The 24,433-nt window shown below is 44.6% G+C and overlaps 2 protein-coding genes across 2 annotated transcripts in view; both read left to right on the plus strand.

Annotated features, from left to right (window-relative positions):
• The window catches only part of arel1 (apoptosis resistant E3 ubiquitin protein ligase 1), a 225,227-nt gene that overhangs the window by 150,586 nt on the left and 50,208 nt on the right, over positions 1-24,433 (plus strand). The gene's annotated exons all lie outside the window — the stretch shown is intronic.
• LOC308305994 (latent-transforming growth factor beta-binding protein 2-like) overlaps positions 1-24,433 on the plus strand; it is a gene marked incomplete at both ends in the record, with an annotated part of 165,350 nt that overhangs the window by 92,393 nt on the left and 48,524 nt on the right. The window contains 3 exons of the mRNA XM_080750893.1: positions 6,030-6,104; positions 14,862-14,984; positions 15,567-15,737. Coding sequence (XP_080607019.1) covers positions 6,030-6,104; positions 14,862-14,984; positions 15,567-15,737 — 369 coding nt within the window. The remainder of the gene's footprint in view (positions 1-6,029; positions 6,105-14,861; positions 14,985-15,566; positions 15,738-24,433) is intronic.

The following is a 24,433-nucleotide window of genomic DNA, read 5'->3' on the forward strand; positions in this document are numbered from 1 at the left end:
AGTGCCGCGCTGCGAGCTTGTAGATCTTGTACCTGTACCTGTATATCTTCTATTTTTCAATAGTTAAAGCAAAAACAATGCATAATAAATGCATTCTCAGTTCCCCCTATATGAAGAACATTCATGGAGGGCCCGCAGTGAATCCTTGTACCCCGGGCCCAGAATTTGGTGCGACTCCCCTGTCAGGCAGAAAGCAGACCTCTAGAGCGAAAAGTTCTTAGAGAGGTCTTGGCTAATGGCTGGAGTGTTGGTAGGCAGGCATGGGGATAAGCGCAGTACCGAGGTTGCCTCCCAGTCAGGTCCCAGGGGATGACTGGTCTGATTGATGGGCCTGTTGGACCTCTCAATGAGCTTAGCAGAGGACCCCCCCCCCACCACCAAACCCCGGGCAGGGTGGTCTGGGGTTGTGTGATTGTACTAAATTACCAATTAAACATTCTGTCCTGCAGAGGCAGGGACGTGCAGAGAATGTTTGAGAGACAGGGGCTGAAATTTCTAAAAAAGGGCCTTTTTTGTGAAAATAGCGAAAATAGCAGACCTCCGGTCAGCATTTTTGGGTACTTTATACCATAATAAAGTGAATACTGGAGATGTGGCGTATGGTGTGGATTTCTACACAGGGAGGGCAATTCTTTCAACATAAGATGCTGCATTCAAGTTCAGGAGAGTTTGGACGAGGCTATTGTTTTGAATGCTGCCCTCACATATGGCATGGCAAGGTTGCATTTTCATTTCTTTCACCATAGTAAAAACTGCATTCATGGTCTGGGAGAGGGCACTTTTTTACAGACGGATAAAAGGGCAGGGGCTCAAGCCCCCTTTGATGTCTATGTGTGCACGTGCCTGAGCAGAGGAACCCATTCGACCAGAATCTCTCTTGACTGCCTGCTCCCAACTTCCTCTCCCTTCACTTTCTCACTCATTTTGCATAAGCTCCTGTCAGTTGAATGCCCTCGGTATAATGCCCGCCTCTGGACAATGTTGACTTTCGTCTCAGAAAATGGCTTGAATGGATGTTTGTTTAGATTTCAAATTAGGAGACAGTGCCACCAACCAAGAAGTTCCTAGAAATGTGAATTGCACTTCACGAGTCAGGGGGTCCAAGTAAATATTATTGAACAGTTGCCAGTGGAATGCACAATATGTTTGGCTAGTGAAGGACAATAAATGAGGGAGGCGAGGCCTGTCTTTGACTTGGCCTAGATGCACAAGTCTCTGTTTGTGTGCTTAGTGGATACAGGCTGGCTGTAGTTTTGGCTGTAGGAGGGGACACTAATGATGCACTGACTGAGGTCGCTGTTGCATGCCACCAATCTGGCAACCCATCAGCAAGAAAAGAAAGCTGAATCTGTCTTGAGAGATTAGCATGCCACTGACTTGGTAGCTGTGACAACAAACACTTCCATGGTCAGGACCCACAGGAGGATAGGACACTCAGCCAAGCAAGATCATACTTACAGTAGACGTGTGATTTATAAAGGATAAATGTGTCTGACACCCTCCCGTAATATGATTAGGCAACTGGTTTTATTTTTAAGTCTACTTACAGGAAGTACAATGGACTAAATTAGAATGACATGACACGGACACACCACCAGCGTCTCTTGACTTTCAAGGGACGCTCTAGACAGCTTGGCTGCGAGCAGGGAATGACTCTTGCTGCACAGTATACATTATTTGGACGGGACCGCCCCAACCTGCCCCGCCAATAAAGTGTACATTTCTTGACCCAACTCAACCCGCCCTGCGGGCTGACCACAGGGGACCGCGGGTATGGGCCAGCCCGCACATCACTATTATGCGCCAGCAATAAGCGTCAGCAATTTATATCAGGTCGCACTTGTTGATGGTGACGTAACCACGAATGCTGATCCCTGATTGGCTGTTGATGGTGATGATGGTGACGTCATCACCCAGTTCATGACGTCGCTCTGTGTTTTTTCAAGGGTTTTCCCATTGGATGGCGTAAACACAGACAGTTATAGATTTCATACTGGATGTGTGCCGCCATCTTTGTTGTAGTTCAGACATAATTGCAGTTACCTCTCTCCGTCATTAGGGGACATACACCTTCGAGATTGTAACCGTGCGGCGTGTTTTCGACTGAGCTGTCTTTTCAGACTGAGGTGGCAGTCGGTAATGATGCTAGAAGTCCTCTCCTCCTCGCTAATAAGCTTTATTGAGATTCCTGACCCCCCCACTGGGCTTACCCTGGCATGTGCGCCCTGCTGTCACTCAGGTCAGACTATCCCTGATCCCGCCGCCCCGGGAGGGTGCGCCCACCGCCTTACCACAACAGCTCATTACCCAGAACGGGATTAGGAGGGTGTGGAGATGGGCGAGACGGGCGGACAAGAACAGGGGAGCCCCTTTCAGTCTGACCCACTTCTGATCTCCCAGGCCTCTGATGCCTCTGCCCTGCCTGGTACAGTGGTACAGTCCACTTTCAAACATCCATGGGTCCAGTAGGTCACAGCGAGACCTAACATTGTTGGACGATGGACGATGAAGCCACAGTTAGAATAGGAGAGAAAAAGACTTGGAAAGAACAAAGCAGCATGAAGTTACATACTTTAGAACAGAGGTTCTCAAAGTGGATTCCAGGGACTCTCTGGGTTCCTTTAGGGGGGTCTAAATTGACCCATACAGGTCTGTAACTATGACAGGGTACAAATGGAACCAAATGAACCTTAACGTGTTCATTTGGTTCCATGTGTACACTGCCAGAGTTAAGGGGAGACCTTGAAATGTGAAAGTTTGAGAAACACTGCTTTAGAACATTTCTCAAAACCATACCTTCACCACCTGTACTGCTGTCCTGTTAACACTGAGAGGTCAGTGAACCTTTTGGCAGCTGGAGTGGGAACCTCAAATCCCCCCTTCATACGCTTCAATTAACAGGTTGTCGCCTGCATAGGAAGGAAAGGGAAGATAAATTACAGGGCTTCCCAAACAAACAGTGGTGCAGGACTGGAGACTCTTTGTGCCTGCATGCTTGTTGGCTACTGGCGGCCCGGTGAGGTAAGTGGTCAGAGGGCTTACAGAGACTGTCAGGGCCGTTGGCTTCGTCCACAGTGGCTAGATGGATGGATGGGCCAGGGTGAGGGACTCGTCTGGCCCTATTTGGCCATGTGCAGGCCTCCAGACAGCTAGCCACATCAGCTCAGAGCTCCCCGTCAATCACAGAGAGATCAACACTCCATCCAGTCTGCCGTCGTCTCCTGTACCTCCGGTCATAAACACAGTACAGTGCACCTCCCTTTCCTGGACCACTCTGCCAGGGGAAGAATGTGTTTTCTTTGCTAGCAGCTACTGTGACCTGCACTGTGAGTTTCTTGTATGATTTGCCTCTGTTCTTAGCCCTGATGGGGTCCAACCTATGTTCCCCAGGTTCTATGTTCCCCAGGTTCTATTTTCCCCACCTCACAGCATTAGTTTAGTGAGGTTATGGTTACGGTTAGGGTTAGGGTTAGGGGTAGGGGTAGGTTTAGGTGGTAAGAAAGTGGGGAACATAGAACCTGGGGAACATAGAACCTGGGGAACATAGGTACGGTCCCGCTCCTTGGAGGGATGTCCATGCCAATGTTATTATCTACAGTACATGGCGCATGTGTTAGCTTAGTCATGGGTGTGTTATGGGCATGTTAGTTTACATTCCAACCGAGCGCTACTACATGTCACTAATGTTTTACTCCTTGCTTGTTGAAGCATGCTATTTGCATTGATTAGCGTGAAATCTTGTACACGTTTGGCTCTGCCTTGCACATGACTTTATGCCACAGGTTTAAAATATGATCTGTGGGGGAAAAACGTGGTGGAGAGAGAAGGCATTTACAAATAGATGTTCTTCTCCAGAGCAGCTTATGCCTAATTTACTGTATGCTCCGTTGTACGATAGTGTTACGCACTGCAAATAGCAGATCCATAAGCCCAAAATGTGTCACATCCACGACATGGGCTTGTGGATCGACTATTTTTGGTGTACAACACTGTTGTACTATCCGGCTTTACAAAGTGCAAGATCAGAGTACGGAGGAGGATGTGGAGAGGCTATTAGCCTTCCTTGCCTCAATCACAGTGTGCATTTTGTCCTTTCAGCATGACATGATGAGGTGAGACTCTTCATCTAGGTGTACAGTTTCATGTTTGAACCACGGTGACGATGTGTGAATAATCACCCTGTTCCTGTTTGGCACTCAGCTCTGATTACTCCCCACGGAACGAATCGCACACGTGGATGCATACATGCATGCATGCAAACACACACACACATGCTCACATGCACACAGATGCTCACCCCTGGCCATATGATAGTTCGACTGGCCTCTCCTCCTCCTTCGTACAATTAATGGAGTTTTGCTGGAGCCCGCCTGAGTGTTGAATGAGCAATGACATCATGCTTTCAGGCCCTCCGTCAGCGAACATACAGTATATGTGCTGCGCTGGGGCATAAACGGACCTACCGCGTTATTTACTACAGCGCTCCTGTGAACCTCCCAAGCAGGGGCGTCACAAGGGGTAGGAAAGTGGGACTGAGTTACTAGGGCCCAAGGTGGAGGGGCCCTAGTAACTTTAGCTATTGAAAAAATAGCAGATATACAAGCTCACAGCGCGGCACCGAGTGCCGTGCTGCAAGCTTGTAGATCTGCTATTTTTGAAAAGTCGTGAAAATGTGCGCAAATCTTTGAATATATGTATTTTTTAAGTGACTCAAATTTTGCTTCTGGGGGGTCCCTGGAACTAAATATTTTGAGATGGGGGGTCCTTCACATGAAAAAGTTTGAGCATCACTGACATCATGGAAACATAAGTTTTTTGGCACACATTTTCACGACTTTTCAAAAATAGCAGATCTACAAGCTCGCAGCGCGGCACTCGGTGCCGCGCTGTGAGCTTGTATATCTGCTATTTTTCAATGGTTAACATTCATGGGGGGCCCGCAGTGAATCCTTGTACCCAGGGCCCAGAATTTGGTGTGACGCCCCTGCTCCCAAGTACCCTACTGAAGGACACGCAATGTAGTTACTGCTTTGGGGGGGGGGGGGACCATTGGTCACCTTCAAGTCTTATATTCGTCATCATTTTGTGTGCACGGTTTGAGCGTTGGTCTATTGCTTAACTAGATTTGCGGTGTGGTTGATGACAAAGGTCATGGCTGTGGCAACGCACTTCCTCCAAATATTTATGACAAATGAACTTTCTCTATCAGTTCCCAGGGGTTGGGTGGACGGATGTGTAGGTAATATGATTATAAATGACGTCGAGTGTTATTGTTACAGTTTGCTGGATGGCAGTGCTGTCGTATAAAATGTGGTTGATGGGGATCAATTTACGTTCACTTATACTCGGGTGTCCCGCAGGGCCCAGCTGTGGGTCCCCCCCCATTTTTTCCCCCTGCCAAGATGCTCACATCTGTAAGTGATATGGTCACTATTACAGCTGTCCTATTCTCACTAATACATTTCCATTTGAAACAGAGGAATTCTGCCGCAGGGGCGTCACAAGGGGTAGGAAAGTGGGACTGAGTTACTAGGGCCCAAGGTGGAGGGGCCCTAGTAACTTTAGCTATTGAAGAATAGCAGATATACAATAGATATTGTAGATCTGCTATTTTTGAAAAGTCGTGAAAATGTGCGCAAATCTTTGAATATATGTATTTTTTAAGTGAACATTTGTAACTCAAATTTTGCTTCTGGAGGTTCCCTGGGACTAAATATTTTGAGATGGGGGGGGGGGGGGGGGTCCTTCACATGAAAATGTTTGAGCATCACTGACATGGAAACATAGGTTTCTTGGCACACATTTTCACGATTTTTAAAAAATAGCAGATCTACAAGCTCGCAGCGCGGCACTCGGTGCCGCGCTGTGAGCTTGTATATCTGCTATTTTTCAATAGTTAACATTCATGGGGGGCCCGCAGTGAATCCTTGTACCCAGGGCCCAGAATTTGGTGTGACGCCCATGTTCTGCCGTATGACAGTTTCGCCGCTAAGCCATTTGCTTTGCTTTTTTTCTCTCTCTCTCCGCAGCATATGCAGTGATTGCAAACGGACAAGTCGAATGCCCCAAAGGTTACAAAAGGATGAACCTGACACACTGTCAAGGTAAGCTTTGCGACAATAAATAAACTGCTTATACCTGCTGTCAGAATTAACCCGTAAGGCAAAATCCTAACCTTTACAAAAATGCAAGCATAACGTTGTTGTCCGTTGAAAACCTTGTATGTCCAAAACCGTTCGTTTAGCATTTATCATTTTGAAAAGGCAAAAACTCAACGCACACCGTCTTCAAATGCAAAAAGGGGAATTTAATAAAGTGATGCCCCCTTTTCCCCTTTTTGCATTTGAAGACGGTGTGTGTTAAGTTTTTGCCTTTTCAGTTCACCGACCATTGTTTGGTCTCTCCTCGACAGCACCTGTCGTTGTAGGTGTGCAAAAGCCTTTCGTTGCATTTATCATTTTAAAATGATTTAAACTAGTGAAAACAGCCGATCTACAAGCACACGACGCCTCGCACCGCGAGGCGTTGTGTGTTTGTAGATCTGCTGTTTGCACTACTGTTTTGCGACGGCCTCGTATGATGAAGCAGGGCTTTACTTTGCGAAAGAACATACACATTTGAAACTTGGAGATACAAGGTTTCCACTCGACAACGACGATAAATCTATGTCAGGAGTGTGATAAAACATACTGTCCAAGTGTCCATACATTTCCATGTATACACAACCTCCTCAGGGCCTCTATAAAAGTATTCCTTGCCGTATGTCTAGCCCTGATGGGAACCAGGTCATGGCTACAATTAGCCCTGTCCTGGGTCAGAGTTCATCAGTCAATAAGCCCCCGGGGAGGCTGTTTTAATTGGTCTGTGGGGTTCTGAGTGGAGAATGGTACAGCAAGCTATGATTATGGTACATGCGGCCCACAGTGGTTTTGTGGGAAGCTTTGTCAGAAAACCTTTTGTTTAACAGTTTGTTACTTAGCGTTCGCAACTAAATCGGTCGGCGGAGGCACAACTGCACGAGTTCCAGCTCACCCATCCGTCTGTGGGGAAACAAGGCTGTCCTTAACCGCCTTATCCAGAGTTTTCTGGGAGCTGGCCGGTTGTCTCATGCAGAGATGACAACCCACATACTGTTCACTTTATAAATAGTTAAATCCGCATCATCACTTTATCCATTTGTAACTCAGAAAGTGTATAAATGGAACCAAATTGAACCTTGCAGGTTCCATTTCGTTGCATTTGTACACTCTCAGAGTCGAATGAACACTGACGTTTTTTTTAGAATTTATTGGAAGGATATCCCCATGAGATGTGTCATCTCATTTTCTAGGTTGTTCTAATAGACACAAATACAAAATAACAGAAACTAAAACATGATATAACTAGACTGCACTCTGACGAGGTGCCAACCTGCGCATTGTGCACTCGTGGCCATATACAGTATGGGAAGCGCTCACTATCCCGACTATCCGCTGTTCCGACATGGTCGGCAGGTTAGTTACTTAGCGTCGGCAGGTTAGTTACTTAGCGTAAGGCAGGTTAGTTACTTAGCGTAAGGCAGGTTAGTTACTTAGCGTCGGCAGGTTAGTTACTGAGGTAAGGTTTACTGAGGTTAGGTTTAGGGTTGGGGGTAGAGTTAGGGTTATAGTTTTAGTGTCGGAATACCGGACCGTCGGAACTCTGATGCGGACCCATACAGTATGGCATACTACTTGTGTGCCAGCAGAGCAAGTACTGTGATCGGTGATGAGTGCTGTCTGTATGTAAAATACTGTAGGTGGGAAGGCAAGTTGGCACTCTAAGGCAGGGGTTCCCAAACTTTTTTGCCTCAGGGCACCCCATGAATATTTTTTTTAATCCGAGGCACCCCTACATTATAATTTTCACTCCCAGCACCTTATATTTATAGCATATCGTCGTTGTCAGGTGGAAACCTTGTATGTTCAAAACCGTTCGTTTTGTATTTATCATCTATAAAATATACTAAACTATTGAAAACAGCAGATCTACAAGCACACAACACCTCGCATCGCGAGGCGTTGTGTGCTTGTAGATCGGCTGTTTTCACTAGCCTTGTGTGACGGTCTTGTATGATGAAGCAGGGCAAAAGACATGAGGAGACACGAGGTTTCTGCCCGACAGTGACGATATTTTAGTGATTATGTTGCGAGGAAATCCTTCCGATAATAGAAATTTTGGTTAGAACTGACTGAAAATAACTTTGTACTTCAAGTTTAAAATGATACCAAATAATATTTTTTCAAGTGTCCAAACAAATTCCAAATATTATCAAATGATCTCGCGGCACCCCTGGACTGCCGTCACGGCACCCCAGGGTGCCCCGTCACCCACTTTGAAAGCCCCTGCTCTAAGGTGCCAATTTGCGATTTGTTATTTATATCAGGTCGGACTTGTTGGCGGTGGCTTCACCGAGAACGCTGCTCCCTCGTTGGCTAAAGGTCCTGCCTTTGTACTGTCGGCCGTAAACAGACGGCCTGAAACAAACGTCACCGAACAGTACTTCCGCCAGCTAGACTGCACTCTGTTGAGGTGCCAACTTGCGTCTTGTGCACTCGTGGCGCGCAAGTACTTTGATCGTGCGGGGTATGTGGTTATGTGACGACACGCGTTGGTTGGTGGTGACATCTCGGTGACCTCACATCTAGAGAGTGAGGGTTATTTATATCAGGTCGCACTTGTTGGTGGTGACGTCACCGAGAATGCTGCTCCCTCATTGGCTAAAGGCCCTGCCTTTGTACTGTCGGCTGACGGAAACTACAGACAGCCAGAAACCGATAGAAGCAGTACTTGCTCACTCTGCAGGCGCAAGTAACCAACATACAGTACAGATACTGTAGCTTGTTCTCCCTCTCCCACCCAACTCCTCAGCTGTTGCAAAAAAAGAAAAGAAATTGGATGCAATACAATGACCTGGATAATAAATCCATTACATCAGTACGAGCAGCTTGTCTTGCACTCTAAGTGCACACAAATTAAAAGCATGAGCAGGTTGTTTTAAGCTAAAATGAAGATGTCCTGAAAGAGTGGAAAGACATACTGTAATAGATCTCAGATAAAGAGCAAGATTATTCCAGTCAGATGGAGCTTTGCGTTGGAATGACCTGTGTCCGACTCCTTTGAAACTTCTGGGAACAATGAAAAAGGACTGGGGATTTTACTGTGTAGACAGACATGCGAGTTTGGATGATTAGTTTATCATTGACAGTATCATAGCATATTGGAATTAGCTGCATTGATAGGGAAATTTGTACTGGCGCTAGAACCTTGGCGTGGAGACACATGGCAAGAGCAGCTCCCATCATCTGCGAACAGTAACATGATGAAAACTAATGCAAACACTGGGAATAACAAAACTGACGGTTTTTTCTGACAATAACAGTTTTTATTGTACGGGGGATGATAACTAAGATTTATGAGTACATCTTCGGTACCCAGTGACTTGACCAGTGATGTCATAATAATAAAGTTTACTCAGGCCTATGGACTGTAACAACATAAACGGCCTGATGGACAGCTTTGACTCGCTCAGTGACAGGACTCATCCACAGGTTCAGTAAGTTCAACCAGTTCCCTCGTCTGCTCAGTGTGAGGGGCCCGTCCATTTGTCCCAGAAATACCATGGAATTAGAGCTATTAACACTCAAATACCGGGAACGCGCCTGAGTCGCGTTAGATTTTAACCACTTTAACCATTAGTTTATGCTTTAACTATTGAAAAATAGCAGATATACAAGCTCACAGCGCGGCACTGAGTGCCGCGCTGCGAGCTTGTAGATCTGCTATTTTTGAAAAATCGTGAAAATGTGCGCAAGTCTTTGAATGTCTTTGACCCGATCTTTGACCGACTTCTAAATCCTTCCTCTAAATCAGTGGTTCTCAAACTTTTTCATGTCAAGCACCCCCAAAATTACATGTATTTGGCTGCGGACCCCCATCTCAAAATATGTTGTTCCAGGGACCCCCCAGAATCAAATATTTGAGTTACAAATGTTCGCTTTTAAATAGAAATATTCAAAGACTTGCAAAAAAATCTAGATTAAAAAAAAAATAGCAGATCTACAAACTCGCAGCGAGCTTATATCTGCTATTTTTCAATAGTTAAAGCATTCAATAATTCTAGGCCTAAATGGGTTAAAGCTTTGGAAATTCTTTAGCACTCCATAACTTTTTTTTTTTTTTTATCAAAAGTGAATAAATAAATAAATAAGAGCTGTGTGGACAAGGACACGTTCTGTGCCGTCCAAAATGGTGTCAAGAGTTGCCAGTGAGTAATTTATCTTTCTTTTATTCGGGCTCGCTTTTTTTATGATCGCTTCAAGATGTTCCCTCCCTTCCAGTCGCTCGTTTCTTGAAATTCCGAAAAGCAAAGCTGACAGTTACCCACAATATTTACTGGCCAGCTTTAAAGTCTGTGTCCCCATTCAGCTGCTGCTCTATTTCCCAAAAATATTTTTAATTTCAGCCCTCAGAACGAATGCCAAAGGAGGCAAAAATCAAGATTTTTCTGGTATTCCGTCACTATTATCAAGATATGTTGTCCAGCCTGCCAAACCGTGGCTCTTATCCTGAATTGCTTGTATTGTGTTTTACTGGAGCAGAACTGGTCTCATATCCTGTGTCCGAGCTCTGTGTCTGAGAATAGACATGATTCATCCATGCACCGTGCAGTACCCGCATCCCTCTTTCTCTCTGATCTGGCCTCTGTGGCGTCTGTACCAAGATAAGACGCCCCGTCAGATTCGCACACAGCTGTCTGACCTCAGGACCAGACCTCTTATCTTCAGAATGCTGCTCAGATACAATGCCAACCAAGTTGTCCATGTCGCTACTTGTTAAATGAAAGTACAGGCGTGATTACAGTACACTGCCCCCTATAGGCTGTGGCTGTGCTGTCAGTGATAGTAATGTGCTGTCTGGGGCGCGTTATTTGGAAATGCACATGAGTTCTGGGCAAACACCGCCCATGGAAGCTTTTGATTGGCTGAACTGGGGCTAGGGAGCCCTCCTTTGTGTTCGCTTGGACCGCACGGAGGTGCGAACACCTAAACCTAACCCTAGCCCTAACTCTAACCCTAACCTTAACCTCAGTAAAACTATGCCTAAACCTTACCTAACCCTAACCCTAACCTCAGTAAAACTATGCCTAAACCTAACCCTAACCTCAGTAAAATTATGCCCAAACCTAACCCTAACCCTAACCTCAGTTAAACTAAAGCTGGTGAGTAACTAACCTGCCGAAGGGCGTGAAAACAAACGGCTCCGCCCAGAACTCATGTGCGATTCCAAATCAGGCGTCTGGCGTAGGTCAGATTACACCGCTAAATTCTGAGCGCTATTTTAAGTGTAAAAATAGATTATTACAGAGTTAAATTAGCACGCATGACCTTATTTTGTACTAATTAACACCACGTCAAGGTGTAAATGAGTACTGTGGCAGTGGCTCGGGATGTACAGTAGCCGTTTGGGAACGTGGAAGTCAGTGGTGTAAAGTGACTAAGTACATTTACTCAAGTACAATTTTCACTTCACTTGAGTAGTTCCAATACTTTTACTTCTACTCCACTACATCTCAAAGGCAAATATTTGACTTTTACTCCACTAAAATTATTTGAAAACTTTAGTTACTTACTAGATACTTTTGTAGTAAAAGTAAGTAGTAAGTAGGTTTTGATTATTATTACAAAACATGTCATACATTAACCACTTCAGCCATACTGTATTCATTTTTTAAGTAAAACATTTGAGTACTCTTTCCACCACTGTTCAATAGACTGCTCTTTGTGGCGACGTGTCCTCGAGGGACCCCTAATTGCTCCCTATGAGAGTGGTTCCTTGTATGGTTTGCTCCACCGTCTGTGTGTGAACTTGTGTGTGAACGCACACTGTAAAGCGCTTGCCTTTGGATCGAGGCACTATAGAAATACAGACCATATACCATTTTTAACTTCAAAGAACACAGGAAGTTCTACATTACTCTAGATTAATGTTTGCATTGCATCCAATGAATATATAGCCCGTACCACACACACACATTACTGTAGTGACTGATTCATCATATTTAATACTATATTGGCCAGTGGTGCGTTGAGACCTAGACCGGTCCTTATTGTGGTTTAGATGGAGAGCACAGTCATTAAGTTGCGGTCAAGACATTGCTTGCTCGCGGAGAAACACGCTGCTTCTTCCATTAATTGCAGTTTTGGCAAGATATTGAAAAGTAGCTCACTGTATTCACAAAAACGGATGCTTTTTTACCTCGTGAGTTATGCTTCCTGTCTGGTTTGAGACGTTAAAAGTATCAGTCTTGTAAGAGAAGAATCCTTACACTGTTACTCCCTTCGACTATTACAGCCAATGCACTCCAACGCGGTTCAACATAATCCTGTGTATCACAGGACCACATGAGATACGGCTGGCTGTTTCCTTTATAATGGCCATAAATAATTCCAGTGTTTATGTGGCTCCTGGTTGCTCCAGAAGCGAGTGGGGGGGCGGCCCAGGGTCGCGCGAGGTCGTGGCAGACAGGTTGTCATTTTAACCAGAGTTGGGAGACTCTTTTGGACGTGGTGAAGTCACCATTACGCATCATTACCACAATAAAAACAAGCTTCATACGGTGGAGCGGGGCCTCCAGACGGACGGCTGCGGGGTTTCCAAGAGCTGGGGCCCTCGCTGCGGGGGTCGCGTGTCTGTGCCAGAGAGACTGACAGTTAACGTTACAACAACGGGCGCTGCTGAGAGAAGCGCCGGTCATAACGAGCTGTCATGGAAGTCACTCTCAATTATACCAGTCCACGCAGTAAAAAATCCTCCGTTTTTTTTATTGTACTGTAACAGTGTGCAGAACCAAATGGATCCCTACGGGGTCCACTCCGTTTGGTTCCATGCGTCTGTACACTCTCAGAGTTAAAGACGGATTGCAACAATAGCACTGTTCTGGAACTCAGCCATGTGATGGAAGGCTGAGCCCCCAACTCTGACCTGAACTTTGACCCGAAAGCATGCTGCTTAAACTAAGCTCAAGTCCCTGTGGTCTCCACACATGCTGTTGTTCCAGACTTGTGCTGTCTGAAGAACGACCAGTTACATCTCCCCCAAGAGATCCTCGCTGGTCATAACGCAGGCCGCCATGACAGCACTTGTCCATTGCATTTTCTTTATATGTTCCCCATGGATCTCCTAAACAGGAAACAGTGCGAGACCACTTTGCTTATAATGCAGCACGCCTGTTTAGATTGTCACTAACATCAGGGCTGAGGGCAGGGTCACTACAAGGTCAGGCTCGGCCTTGGAACGGGTTCCTCCTTCGATTCTTCTCAGAGTGTGTGTGGCTTGCACCACACGCACGCACGCACGCACGCACGCACACACACACACACACACACACACACACACACACACACACACACACACACACACACACACACGCATGCACGCACGCCCACACACACACACACACACACACACACACACACACACACACACACACACACACACACACACACACACACTCACACACTCACACTCACACACAGATAGAGAGAAAGAAACAAAAAAGAATGGAGACACTCTAGACACACCTAGATTAGCTTCAGTCCCGGGATTTATCAGGCTCAAATCCTTTCCATTATAAGCTCACATTTTCCAGCAGGAGGCAAAAAACAGCAAAACAAGAGCAGATTAATTGGAATTCTGGGAAATTTGTGGTGGCAGGCTGTCAGGTTCCAGTCGTCACAGCAATGGACCGAAGGCCTAATGATTTACTCTCTGTAGAACAACAAACCTTCCCTGGTCCTGGAGTGATGGCATGACTAAGCACCTCAAATATGTCCTCCCATGCACCTGACTGGCACAGCTGGCTAGCTGCTGATTAGCTTGCTTACCTTGGTGTGGCCAAGTGACTCTGGCTCTTCTGTAGGCGAGCTCCACACACGCCACACAAAGGAAAAAAAACTCTTTGAGCCATCTGTCCCTTGACATAAACTTAAGATGCATTCACCTTGGAGGAAATAAAAATGCTAATCCAAATCCAGCTATTTCCTTTCTCAACGTCCTGCTTTTCCAGACAAGGTTACCACATCTTTGTGAGTTTATAAGATTTGTCAACATATCAAAACATTTTTTGTAATTGTGTGTGCATTTTGCGGTGCACTGGGGAAGCATCTCCGTCATGTCATCGCCTCATCCTGCTTTTAAGTATTGTACAACGCAAATAAAAGTTTCCATCTTTCATCGCTACGTAGCAGCTGGTGGTTGTATTAACCTCTTGTATTCTGACGCTGTCACCTTTCAAGGTGGAAAGAATACTTCAAAAGTTACTTCATCCATCATTGTTGTTGGTCTGCAAGCTTAAAACCAGCTGGATTTGAACCTGTGCCTCCTGTATGGAAAACCAAGTATCTACCACTCATGCAAAGGGGATCAATCTCCCCTTGACAAAGGGAGATATAGGGTTATTTCTGCTGCAGTACATGCTGTACAGTACATTGATAGTGTAATTACTGTAAGTCTGATTCAGTCTTTGTTGCGTGTCGGTGTAGCAAAGTGACACATGTTGTGAGCTTTTAGAGCGGCTATTTTTGATTACTGTGCAGTAGACTCAACAGTTTCAGAAGGCACTGCAGTGTAGATAGACACTGCCTGAGAGAAGTACACTGACGTAGCGGTCCAGGCACCTAGGCTTCAAAGTAGCCTGACAGCGTGTCGCGGGTTAGAGTCCCGACCCTGACGGCCTTTGCTACATGTCACTCCCCATCTCTCTCCCCATTTCCTATCAGGCTACTTTCAATAAAGACATAAAAGCCACAAAGAAATGAAATGAATGAATGCATATTTTACAGATATCAATGAGTGTCTGATGCCTGGGATCTGCAAGAACGCTGAATGTCTCAACACTAAGGGAAGCTACCGGTGCACCTGCAAGCCAGGCTTCATGCTAGACCCAGCACGGAGCCACTGTGTCTGTAAGTATTGCTCTACTTGTCTATGCCGAGTAATCAAGGGTGTGGCCAACCTTTCGGGCTATGTTGATCACCTGATGTGCTTTTATGTACAATGTGTGGGTTCTTTTGCATATGTCTTCTGATGCATATTATTGTGGTAAACTACAATATTTAAGCACACCACACACACATGCACCTGACACTGTACTATCATTAAGATTGCCCATTCACAGCATGGTGGCACAGTCGGTATAGCGCTGTCGCCTCACAGCTAGAAGGTCCTGGGTTCGATTCCCGCTGGGGATGCTGTGGGCGCTGAGGGCGTGTTCTCTCCTCTGCGTCATCAGTGCCCATATGTAAATATTTGAAAATAACCAATCTACAAGCTCACAACGTGTCGCCTTGTGAGCTTGCAGATCTGCTGTTTTCAAACAATCTTAAAAAAATTTAAACTTTCGATTATTTTTCCTATGCCTGTTGCTAAGGTATGGCAACATGACATCGCATGCGTGCAAGACACCAGTCATGTTGCCATACCTTAGCTTTTGCTGAACCGACGCCACTGGCCTGAATCTTGAACTGTGGGGTGAACTCTTTCCTCAGCGGACAAGGCGGTGTCAGACGAGAGGGCCTTCTGCTACCGGTCGACGGCGGCGGGCGTCTGCTCTCTGCCCCTGGGCAGGGACCAGCACATCACCAAGCAGATCTGCTGCTGCAGCCGCGTGGGCAAAGCCTGGGGCGCAGCGTGTGAACGCTGCCCTCTGCCAGGATCAGGTACAGTCACCTGCAGTCAGGCCCACTTCTCCTCTAGGCATGGGACCATATTATCGTTATTAAGTGTGCCTGCCATGCAATGCAATGGCAAAACACTTATTGTAATCCGCCATACTTAATAGTGTATGTAGTTATGTAGCAAAAAGAAGTTATTGGAATTTTTCATATAGATTCTTGTAAACCATGTTTTTTCTGTTCTATAGACCCAGTTGGATACAAAAAAAACGGTTTCCATTTTTTCCCCCCACTCTGGCCATGTTTTGCCACCATGGCAATATAATGCTGCATGTGCCTATATTTTGTGTCTGTCTGTATCTCTGTCGACATCATTTCTCCAAATCTGCCAAGCCGATCTTCACCAAATTTGGTGCATGAGTGTATGATGTGCCCCAGAAGACCCCATAACATTTTGGCAATGATTCGCCCATAGGTGGTGCTACAGCAACCAATTAAAAAAGCAAATTCAAGGTTACTTACAAACTACTCATCACATTTTTATCAAATTTGATGTGTTGTTGCATCATGAGCTGAGGCACAACCTCTGAGGCACAACCTCTGAAAATGTGACCACAATCCACCTATAGGTGGCGCTACAGCAACAGATTCAAGAATCAAACACAGGATTTTCAGGACGATGATCTGCATCAATCATATCTCAGCAGATTGTTCAAGCCCACAAAGCTAATAGTCAATTGTTGCATGACCCAAAGACCCCAGATGCAACATTTCGATCGACAATTGAAACTCCTATCACACTCGGCATTTCACTGTATTGTGAACATAAATATAGAAGCCAGAAACTGTCCAATTTACTTTCTCATGCCGGTATAGGAGTTCCATACAGACGAGTCAAGCAGTGTGTTGCTCAAATCTCAATCTCAGAAGGAGTACAGAGGAATATGGAGAGTAATAATGGAAGCTATCTACCACCTGGACTACAAAATAAGAAACGGCTGCATTTCTCCATCGACAACCTGGATGCAGATGTTGATACTTACGATGAAAGAAATTCATTCCATGCAACAGCTATGGCTGTGTATCAACGGGAACCCAGAATGGAGGAAAATGTGGAAGTAACAGAGTATGCAATCCCCACACAGAGCAAAGTAACAGGCCATTGGAGGATGTACCCAAGACTGTCATCCCATTGATATCAAGCTGGATAAAAGGGGCTCCTAAGCCTCACAACAGTCCACAATATCCAAACTTCAAATTGGAAATGAATGAGAAGGAGCTCAAAATACCTGCAACTGATGTTCTAGCTTGGCTGTTGGTTCGCCATTCCAATCGCACTGATGCCAAACCAACAAATGACCCAGCCGAGTCGCATGATGACAGTCATGTTCAACAACAGCCTGTGCCTGTCTGGACGGCATACAATTCACTTCTGCGTGTGTCAGCAACCAAAACTGAATCTATGACACTTGACCGAGTGCATGCACTGCCTCTCATAAATGCACCAGCCCATGAATGGACAGCCCTTACTACAGCATTGACTCAGCTCTACAAGCTCAACAAGTTGATGATGGAAGACACTCAGGATGTTGAGCCTATACTTGTTTGGTTAGACATGGACTTGTACAAAAGAGTTCGACAACTGAGCGTCCTTGACCAACAGTTCCAATCCATCATCATAGCAAGTCCTGGTGCCTTCCATGTCGTTCTGTGTGCTGTACGATGTCTCGGAGCAACCCTTGAAGGGAGTGGTCTGAATGAAGCTTGGGTTGAATCCGGTCTATATAGCAGTGTTACAGTTGAACAAATACTGAATGGCAAGCACCACAACAGAGCCTTGGAAGCTCACAAGATCACACTGCAAGTTCTATTTGACCTGTGGATTGAAGCATTCTTCAAACAGTACCCAGTGTTACACCAGAAACTGACGTCTGCACTCGAAGATCTGAGAAAAGCGTGTGAAAATGGACTAGGTGTTTCTGAAGCCCATGGCACACATGATACCTGATCTGCAGCTGATGGAAAACCTTGACCAATTTGACAGTGAGAATGAGAAGTACCCGATGTACAAATATATATATGAAGCAGGTCAACAATCTTCTCCAGTTAATACGAAGTACTCGTGATCAGAATTGGCTCTTGCACCTAGCCTCATTGGAGCAGATGTATGTTTAAACAGCTCAAGGCCAATCAAGGTGTGGAAAAGATACGTCCAATGCAAGGGTCCATCATAGAACATATCCTGCGAGCACATTGGCAAGCCAATGTATGAGCACAAGACATTGTAGCTCAGCCAAAGGTTTTAGATCCACTATCTTTGGGATGGAGGCAGCAAACGGAAGTGGAAGTTGTGTCCCTGTAGTCTCAAAGTTTCCACCTGCACCAGAGGCCGTCGTAGAACTAGTCAAGTGTGCATGTGTTGCCAGCAAATGCACCGGCCGATGTTCTTGCAAAGTCAATGATGCCTATGTGGCGGAGAGAGTCGCAGCCCCAGCCTTCAAGCCTCAAAAGTCTAGTATCTGCCCTCGTTCCATAGGGATATCCCTTTGGAGTAATGGTTAAGATATTGGACTTTCACGCGGGAGACCCAGGTTCGAAGCCAGGTGGGGAGGTTCAGATCACCTCCGTTAAATTGGTGCTGTGACCCGGATCCGGGCTTCCCCGTAGGAGGAGGTCAAAGGGGGGTGAGTGTCGCGGAGAGAGTCGCAGCCCCAGCCTGAAGCCTCAAAAGTCTAGTATCTGCCCTCGTTCCATAGGGATGTCCCTTTGGAGTGATGGTTAATATATTGGACTTTCATGCGGGAGACCCCGGTTCGAAGCCGGGTGGGGAGGTTCGGATCACCTCTGTTACACCTACAGTGATTGATTCTTTGTTAAGTTGAGAATGGGTACTGTTGAGCGTTCCTTTTTTTTTAGGTAGTTTTAGATCTTAACATATAGACCTTAAGCAGCTTAGTTCTTTTAGCAACTTAACACTGATTTTAATGTGGTATTCTTAAGACTGTAGCTGCTGCTTTTGCTTGCGCACAATGAATTTCACTTGCCCTTTTACTTGTAAATTGGTATTGTTGACAATAAAGTTGAACCTTGAACCTTGAACCTTGAGGATTCATGTTCCATTTTATCAAAGGTTCAAGACAAATAAACCCTTTGAATTGAAATTAAACACTTTCTGTTTCTTATTAAATACGTTATTTGTTAAAGAATGTCTGGTAGCTTTTGCACCATTGTGTATTTGCATATTGAATCTGTGGCTGTAGCGCCACCTACAGGTTGGATCGTGATCAAGTTTGTTGAGCATGTGCCTCGGTCTATGGTGCAACAACCCAGCAAGTTTGATTAAAATTGGACGGGTAGCTTGTAAGTAATCATGAATTTGCTTTTTGAATTGGTTACTGTAGCGCCACCTATAGGCGAATCATTGCCAAAATGTTATGGGGTCTTCTGGGGCACATCATACACTCATGCACCAAATTTGGTGAAGATCGGCTTGGCAGATTTGGAGAAATTATGTCGACAGAGATACAGACAGACACAAAATATAGGCACATAGAGCATTATATTGCCATGGTGGCAAAACATGGCCAGAGTGGGGAAAAAAATGGAAACCGTTTTTTTTGTATCCAACTGGGTCTATAGAACAGAAAAAACATGGTTTACAAGAATCTATATGAAAAATTCCCAAAAATACACAATGACATATACTATAAGTAAGTAAGTCAGTAAGTAAGTAATGTTCTTGCAAATTTCGGCACGTAATAACTGCCGCACGATTTACACCACCGCCGCAATATATACATCAAAACGTGCGGCTCGGCCGGGAATGGGGTGCTATTACTTTTCTTTCCGATCCACGTTACCATTGCGACGTAATTCGCAAAAAACGACGCCAAAAAACCCCATTCACTTAGAATGGGGGAAATTTCGGCACGTAATAACTGCCGCACGATTTACGCCACCCCCGCAATATATACATCAAAATGTGCGGCTCGGCCGGGAATGGTGTGCTATTACTTTTCTTTCCGATCCGCGATACGATTGCGATGTAATTCGCAAAAAACGACGCCCAAAAACCCCATTGACTTAGAATGACTCCGAAAAAAACCCAGAAACTTTGGCGCCACATAACTCTTGCCATACTTTTGCCTAGCAACGTGATTTAAACTTTAAAATGCACACACAACTTTGGTCTTTTTCCAGCCAATAGGGATGAGCTGTAATCTCCTCTATAACAGGAAGTGCCCTTTGCCAAACAGGAAGTGCCTCTACATCTCATGAACCGTTTATCGAAAAGAGTTGTGGCTGGTGTCATACATTTTTTTTTTCTCAAAATTTTTTTTTCTCAAATTTTTTTTTCTCAACATTTTTTTTCTCAAAAAAATTTTTTTTCTCAAAATTTTTTTTTTCTCAATTTTTTTTTTCTTTCAAATTTTTTTTTTCTTTCAAATTTTTTTTTCTCAAAATTATTTTTTCTCAAAAAATGTTTTTTTCTCAAAATGTTTTTTTTCTCAAAAAATGTTTTTTTCTCAAAAACTTTTTTTTTCTCAAAAACTTTTTTTTTCTCATTTTTTTTTTCTCAAAATGTTTTTTTTCTCAAATTTTTTTTTTCTCTCAAAAATGTTTTTTCTCAACTTTTTTTTCTCAAAAAAATTTTTTCTCAAAAAATTTTTTTTCTCAAAAAAATTTTTTTTCTCAATTTTTTTTTTCTCTCAAAAAACTCTATTTCGCCAAACAGGAAGTGCCCCTCACCAAACAGGAAGTGAACCTTTACCTCGTGAACCGTTTGTCGTACAGACGCGTAGATGGCATCAAATGACTTGATTAAGAGTCCTTAACCTTAATTGGGGCCTATTTCGCCAAACAGGAAGTGCCCCTCACCAAACAGGAAGTGACCCTTTATCTCGTGAACCATTTGTCGTACAGATGCGCAGGTTGCGTCAAATGACAAGAATAAGAGTCCTTAACCTTATTTAGGGCCTATTTCGCCAAACAGGAAGTGCCCCTTACCAAACAGGAAGTGACCCTTTATCTCGTGAACCGTTTGTCGTGCAGACGCGCGGGTGGTGTGAAATGACTTGATTAAGAGTCCTTAACCTTAATTGGGGCCTATTTTGCCAAACAGGAGGTGCCCCTCACCAAACAGGAAGTCACCCTATATCTCATGAATTGTTTGTCGTACAGACGCGTGGGTGTCATCAAATGACTTGATTAAGAGTCATTAACCTTAATTGGGGCCTATTTCGCCAAACAGGAAGTGAGCCTCACCAAACAGGAAGTGACCCTTTATCTCGTGATCTGTTTGTCGTACAGACATGTGGGTGGTGTCATATGAAGAACCATAATGTTAAAGCTTATGCAAAAAATGCTAATGTTAAAAAATGTAACGCTAATGCTAACACCAACCGCTACACAAGGTTGCACAGACTTAGCGAGCTGCAGGCACACTTAAAATTTCTTAGAAATTTTCTTTTCTAGTTATCATTTATCGTGGTAAAAAAAACACTCACGATAATCGTATCGTGGAGATTTAGATTTAACATGAAGTTGTCCTCCGTCATACATTGGGATCAATTCACCTTTTATTTACCAAGCTGCATATCTGATACCATTTAAACCCTCTTTGGTAAAAAGGAGCTGGAAATAACATACTTGATACGTCTCACTCTCTACCAAATCTCTTTGGCCAAGAAAATAGCAGCATTTTTTTGGCAAATGTTCTGCTCCAGGATAATGGATGTTGGGGATATTTTGATTAACGCGATGATATCGTAAATCGCTATTATTTTGGTCACAATAATCGTGACATGACATTTTAATATCGTCCCATCCCTACTCTCCTCTGACTGTACTGTATAGGGTGTGCCAACGGTGACGCAATTGTAGTCCTAGAGCGGCCATATTTTGGGTCAAACACGGGTGTTTCAATTGTTTGATTGGCATAGAACTAATGATCTACTCCAATCAGAACACCTGTGTAAGGCTGTGTTTGACCCAAAATATGTCCGCGCTAGGACTACAATTGTCACACCCTATATGTTTTCCCTTCTGCTTTTAACCTTTGCCACCATAACCTCTGCTTTGCTCTCTCTGGAAAAGTTTTTTTTTCCAAAATTATGAAATCAGGAAGGTTTGATCGTTTTTTGGGGGGATCAATGTTCGTGCGGATGTAAAGTATAATTTACACGCTGACACAATGTGTGGTGTGTGTGATGGTTACAAATCACTCAGTCAATCAGCTTTATTTGTTTAGATTCAAGCTCGATTCAAAACATACAACGTAAAATGCGATACATCAATAAAAGAAACACAAAAACACAATAAAATACCAAAGGTTACAAGATGCAATTATCCCAGTGTTTCCACAGAAACTCATAACACAAGCATACCAACTGCTCAAAATGGCAATAAATGTTCACACTTCAGTCACCACTCTGCTCCAGGCATCTCGAAGCAGTTCCAAATCACCACATTTATTTGATGTGGAAAGAGACCAACTATATAACCGTTTTCATATTTTCGAGGCTACATAATAGCAGGAGTCAGTCTTGTGTTATCACTCCAGTCCCCATAGAGAAGCCCCGCTAATAAAGCAGCCATGCTTCACAAGCAGAGTTAAAGAGCTTGGCCAAGTGAAACAGGGGAAGTTGTTGTCATCTTCTTGTTTTTTGCTCTGATCTAACCTTCAAAGTCCCTGGGAGAAAGAGGGAGGTTCCGTACAGTGCCCACTTTGGCCAACGATTCATGAAGGTTGTCATAGATCAGATATCAGAGACATGTCTTTGTAGATACCACAAACGTGTACGGACACATGCACACGCACACACACGCAAACGTTTGTATTAGCCTACCCTAGTAGCTGATCTACGAGAGTACAGCGAGTTGCATCAAAACACCAAAACTGCCGTGTGTTTCTAGAATGGTCACACAACTGAAAACAAAATACTGCAATACAAATGTTATGTAAAAAGAGCTTACCTCTCTGCGTTGATTGGTCTGTGCCGCACATCAACGCTCCAAAATAGAACCGAGCTCTGAAAGACATGTCAACAAGAGGCTGACTAGTGTTGACACATTCCCTTTACGTGAACTTACACCCCTGCTAATTTGTTTGGAAACCCAACAGTATTGACACGTTTCAGCGTGTCTACAGCCGTTGTAAAAACATTTGTGTACGCGTTTGATGTTCAATGTGTCAGGGCCTTAACCCCAACCCCTAAATCTAACCTCTAAAGCAGGGGTCTTCAACGTTTTCAGGCCAAAGACCCCTTAGCTGAGAGAGAGATGAAGCAGGGACCCCCTCTACATATTGTAATAATGTGTGATGCAGATTTACATCAATTTCATAGATAGATTCATAGACTTCAGTCTATGTTGGATTTGTGTTAATGTATTTTTTCAGATATTTAACCACTTCAATTGTGGATACTTAGTAAACTTGAGCTTTCACTTTGTACTTTTTTTTGTACTCTTTTTTACCTCTACACCAAACCTATTTGCCAAAACTAGCCGATCTACAACTCTACTACTTGTAGATCTGCTATTTTTGGCTAAATTTGTCCTCAGAATTGTTAATTTAAAAGAAATATCCTATCACACAAATATTTGGTGGCCCCCCTGTAGTAACTCTGAGGACCCCCTAGGGGTCCCGGACCCCCTGTTGAAGACCCCTGCTCTAAAAGCCTAATCCTGACCCAAACCCCAGCCTGAATATTTTCCTAATTGTAAGCTCTACAACTCTACATCTTTATTAACCACAAACAAACGTTTCTCTTGTGCAGACCATTTCCCTCACAATGTCTATTGGTGGGTACATTTGGCCCTCACAAGTACAGTAAAACAAGCTCGCACGTACGCGCACACACACGCACGCACGCGCGCACGCACGCACACACACACACACACACACACACACACACACACACACACACACACACACACACACACACACACACACACACACACACACGCACACACACCAGCTATAGCCTGATTACTTGGATGCTGGTTTTCGTACAGTACGGGCTGCCGCCGGACAAGCTGTTAGAGCCATGTTCTGCACGGAGCGGTCAGGCTCATTACTGTGAACTTGGTAACAGGAGCTCATTGCCTCACATTCCAGCATTATTCCAGCAGGTCTGATGTGGTTCCCGGTCATATATAGCCCCCCATTTCCCTCCACGTTCGAGTCATCACTCAGTATCCTATCATATCCACGCTTCCTGCATTCACACATGCACTTACAGCGACCACATATCTGTCATTACGCGTATCTATATTCCAGCCCCGGGCCGTTTATTGGCAGGGTATGGCTCCTTTTCAGGTCAGGTAGGGGACAGAGTGCTTCTCGGAGGTAATGGATTCACCATCGCTGAGTTTTGTTGGGCCGAGACACAAAGAGGTGCAATCTGCCCCCTTTTATCTCCTCGGAAAATCCTCCGTTAGCCTCTCAATCACACCTCTGCAGCACAGAGTTCAAAGGTCAGCTAGTATTACACGATCCTCTACTTCCCCTGATGGCATGTCTGTGTGTGTGTGTGTGTGTGTGTGTGTGCGCGTGTGCGCGTGCCTGTCTGTCTGTGTCTGTGTATGTAGTGTACATGTCCTTGTCTCTGTGCGTCCTTGCACGTGTGTGTGTGTCCGTGTACATCTGTGTGTGTGTCTGTGTGTGTGTACCGTGTATGCGTGTGTTGAAGTTTGGGGGAGGGGGTTGAGGTTTTGGGTGAGTCAGATACAGTATATCC

The sequence above is a fragment of the Nannobrachium achirus genome (assembly GCF_963921795.1).
Source record: "Nannobrachium achirus genome assembly, chromosome: 20".
Classification (NCBI taxonomy): Eukaryota; Metazoa; Chordata; class Actinopteri; order Myctophiformes; family Myctophidae; genus Nannobrachium; species Nannobrachium achirus.